The 2675-nt window shown below is 41.3% G+C and overlaps 1 protein-coding gene across 1 annotated transcript; it reads right to left on the bottom strand.

Annotated features, from left to right (window-relative positions):
- Positions 1-12: 12 nt before the first annotated feature.
- Positions 13-1323, bottom strand: LOC108355067 (uncharacterized; the record flags this gene model as incomplete). The annotated part of the gene is made up of 2 exons (XM_017606240.1): positions 360-1323; positions 13-263 (listed from the first exon to the last, which is right to left on the bottom strand). Coding segments are annotated over exons 1-2 (1215 nt in total), but the record flags the coding sequence as incomplete, so codon positions are not given.
- Positions 1324-2675: the final 1352 nt, after the last annotated feature.

Genomic DNA, 2675 nt, shown 5'->3' with positions numbered 1-2675 from the left:
GATGAGTGAAACCGATGGATTAATTGGATTCGATGAGCTAGACGTCGGAGGTGTTGGCTCCTTTCCTTTTGGTTCTACTGTTTGTGCAGCAGGTGAAGTTGTAGTTGTAACGGAGGCAAAATGAAGATGGGAGTGGTGTGATTGGTGGCAAACACGGCAACGAGATTTCGATGGGCATTTGGATACTGTATGTCCTTTACGCAAACAATTTATGCAAGCACCTGCTTGCTTCACCCAATCAAAACGCATTTTAGCTGGTAGCGCTAGAAATGAAGAACAATTATTGAGGTTATGTTCTGCACTATTGCAATGTATACAATTTGATGTTGCGTTGACGAAGGAATTTGCAGTCTTCTTACCGGATAGTTTACCATCGCGCTGTGTTACCTTCGTGGTTTCCCCTTTTGCAAACGTTTCTAAGTACTGGCTGTGGCGATTCAACCATTTATAACAATCCTCCCACGCTGGCAACTTGTCAAATTCTTGCTTTTGGTTGTATGCTGCTTTCGAATCCGAATCGATTTTCGTTAAGACAATGTGAATTAGCATTGAATTCATTATGTCGCTTTCTGAGCCCAACGAGAGCAAAGAACCTCGCAGCGCGGCAACGGTGTCGATGATATTACGTAGACTCGCTGCGTCAGACCTTTTCATCATCGGAATGTTGAAAATCGAGGTGATGTAATCTTGAAAGATCAGTACGTTGTTGTCGTACCGTTCCTTGAGCCGCTGGATAGCCTTCGGATAATTTTCCTCGGTTACCTGGAACGGTTCGATTACGCTTAGAGCTGGTCCTGAAAGACAGTTCAGAAGATAATTAAATTTGTCAACTTTTGGCATGGTTGGATCGTCGTGCACCATGTTGCAAAAGGTGCGAAAAAAGCGTTTATATTCCGCATACTTTCCATCAAATTTGGGCAATTTGAGTGACGGTAATCGATTATGATGACTCGTATTTCCAAATGCCGTGGCATGAAACATGCTGGTGTTCAACTCAGAAGTGCGGTTCCTGGAGTTGATCAACGAAAGAATTTTGGATTTTGTTGAAATGTACGTTTCTTCAATTTCTACTCTCGAACTGTCTGTCGGAACAAGAGCTTCGATGTTGTTCTGGACGTCGGAGATGTGTTGAAAATAGGACTCAACCATCTGCAATCGACATTCGAGAACATGCGTGTCAGTGTCAACTTCTTCACAACCAATTCGTTGCTTCATGCTAAGTAGGTTCCGAAGAATATTTGAACGTTGTTTTAGTAGCGAGGATAAAAGCGCTTGCTCCTCATCAGACATATCAGGCACGTTATCTTCACTGTTATGAGGCATTTGGAAGCACAAAAAAAAAAATACAAATACCTGAGCAATGAAGGCTATGGTTATGATGTTGTGAGTGTAGCAAACGCAGATGAGGAATGCAACGGAACTGTGTTGCAAACAGTCCAGTGTATGTGACCTGAGACTGCGACGAGTTTACAAAATGTAGTCANATTTGGAAGCACAAAAAAAAAATACAAATACCTGAGCAATGAAGGCTATGATTATGATGTTGTGAGTGTAGCAAACGCAGATGATGAATGCAACGGAACTGTGTTGCAAACAGTCCAGTGTATGTGACCTGCGACTGCGACGAGTTTACAAAATGTAGTCAACTTCGACAGGTGACGATGAGAAGAGGCGAATCTTCGACGAAAGTTTGAACAGCCACGTGTACTATTNTATGTGACCTGAGACTGCGACGAGTTTACAAAATGTAGTCAACTTCGACAGGTGACGATGAGAAGAGGCGAATCTCCGACGAAAGTTTGAACAGCCACGTGTACTAGGTATGTAATTTGATTACAACGGCAACGACGATGATGTGTGGCAAGAATTGCTACCCACGTCTGCTGATGATTTAGCTATCGGATCGCTCACACAGTTTGAGTTGATGGGAAACTGTCCGCAAATTTTGTATGTCAACGAAAACCAGACTTCCTTCTATTGGCTTTCTTTCGNATTTAGCTATCGGATCGCTCACACAGTTTGAGTTGATGGGAAACTGTCCGAAAATTTNGCTTTCTTTCGTTTAAAAAATGTAAGTGAAAAGTCCTTGCTACGGTCGCCAAAATGTTCCAGCCAAAGAAAAAGTCGATGCGGTGATGATTTTACAATATAAGTGAACGTTTATTTAGTTGCTTAAGCTTCGACTCACTAAAAACCCATGCCCTCAATACTTAACTAACACCGGTTTTTATCCCTTCTTTTTGTCTATTGCTTTACATTATTCTTATAACTAGCTATGTAAGTTTGTGCGTATATGCCTATGAGGGCATGTATAAGAAAATATGCATGCTTATGGGTAAGAAAATATGTATGTCGGCGTATGTATGTAAATATCTCTGTTCAATAACAAAGGCAAACCTAACTGCGGAACCGTATGACTAAATGTGTACATATGTGCTTTTAAATCATAGAAAAACGGTGACATAGATCTAGGTATGTAACTCTGCGAATATGCTGCACTCAATATACATAAGGATCTATGTAAATTTATATGTGTATATGCACCTCGGTGCTCAAATAAAGGCGAATGGCCTAATTCACGGTCACGGTCACCTGATTTGCACAGTGTCATGCATCTGACCAAACAGAGTTTATAATCTTTCTTCATTTATAGGTTTGCGACAACGCCATGCGAA

Source organism: Rhagoletis zephyria, unplaced genomic scaffold (genome assembly GCF_001687245.7).
Source record: "Rhagoletis zephyria isolate East Lansing unplaced genomic scaffold, Rhagoletis_zephyria_1.1 Rzeph_scaffold_41887, whole genome shotgun sequence".
Classification (NCBI taxonomy): Eukaryota; Metazoa; Arthropoda; class Insecta; order Diptera; family Tephritidae; genus Rhagoletis; species Rhagoletis zephyria.
Note: the sequence above shows the minus strand (reverse complement) of the source record. Positions and strands in the feature narration are given on the sequence as shown.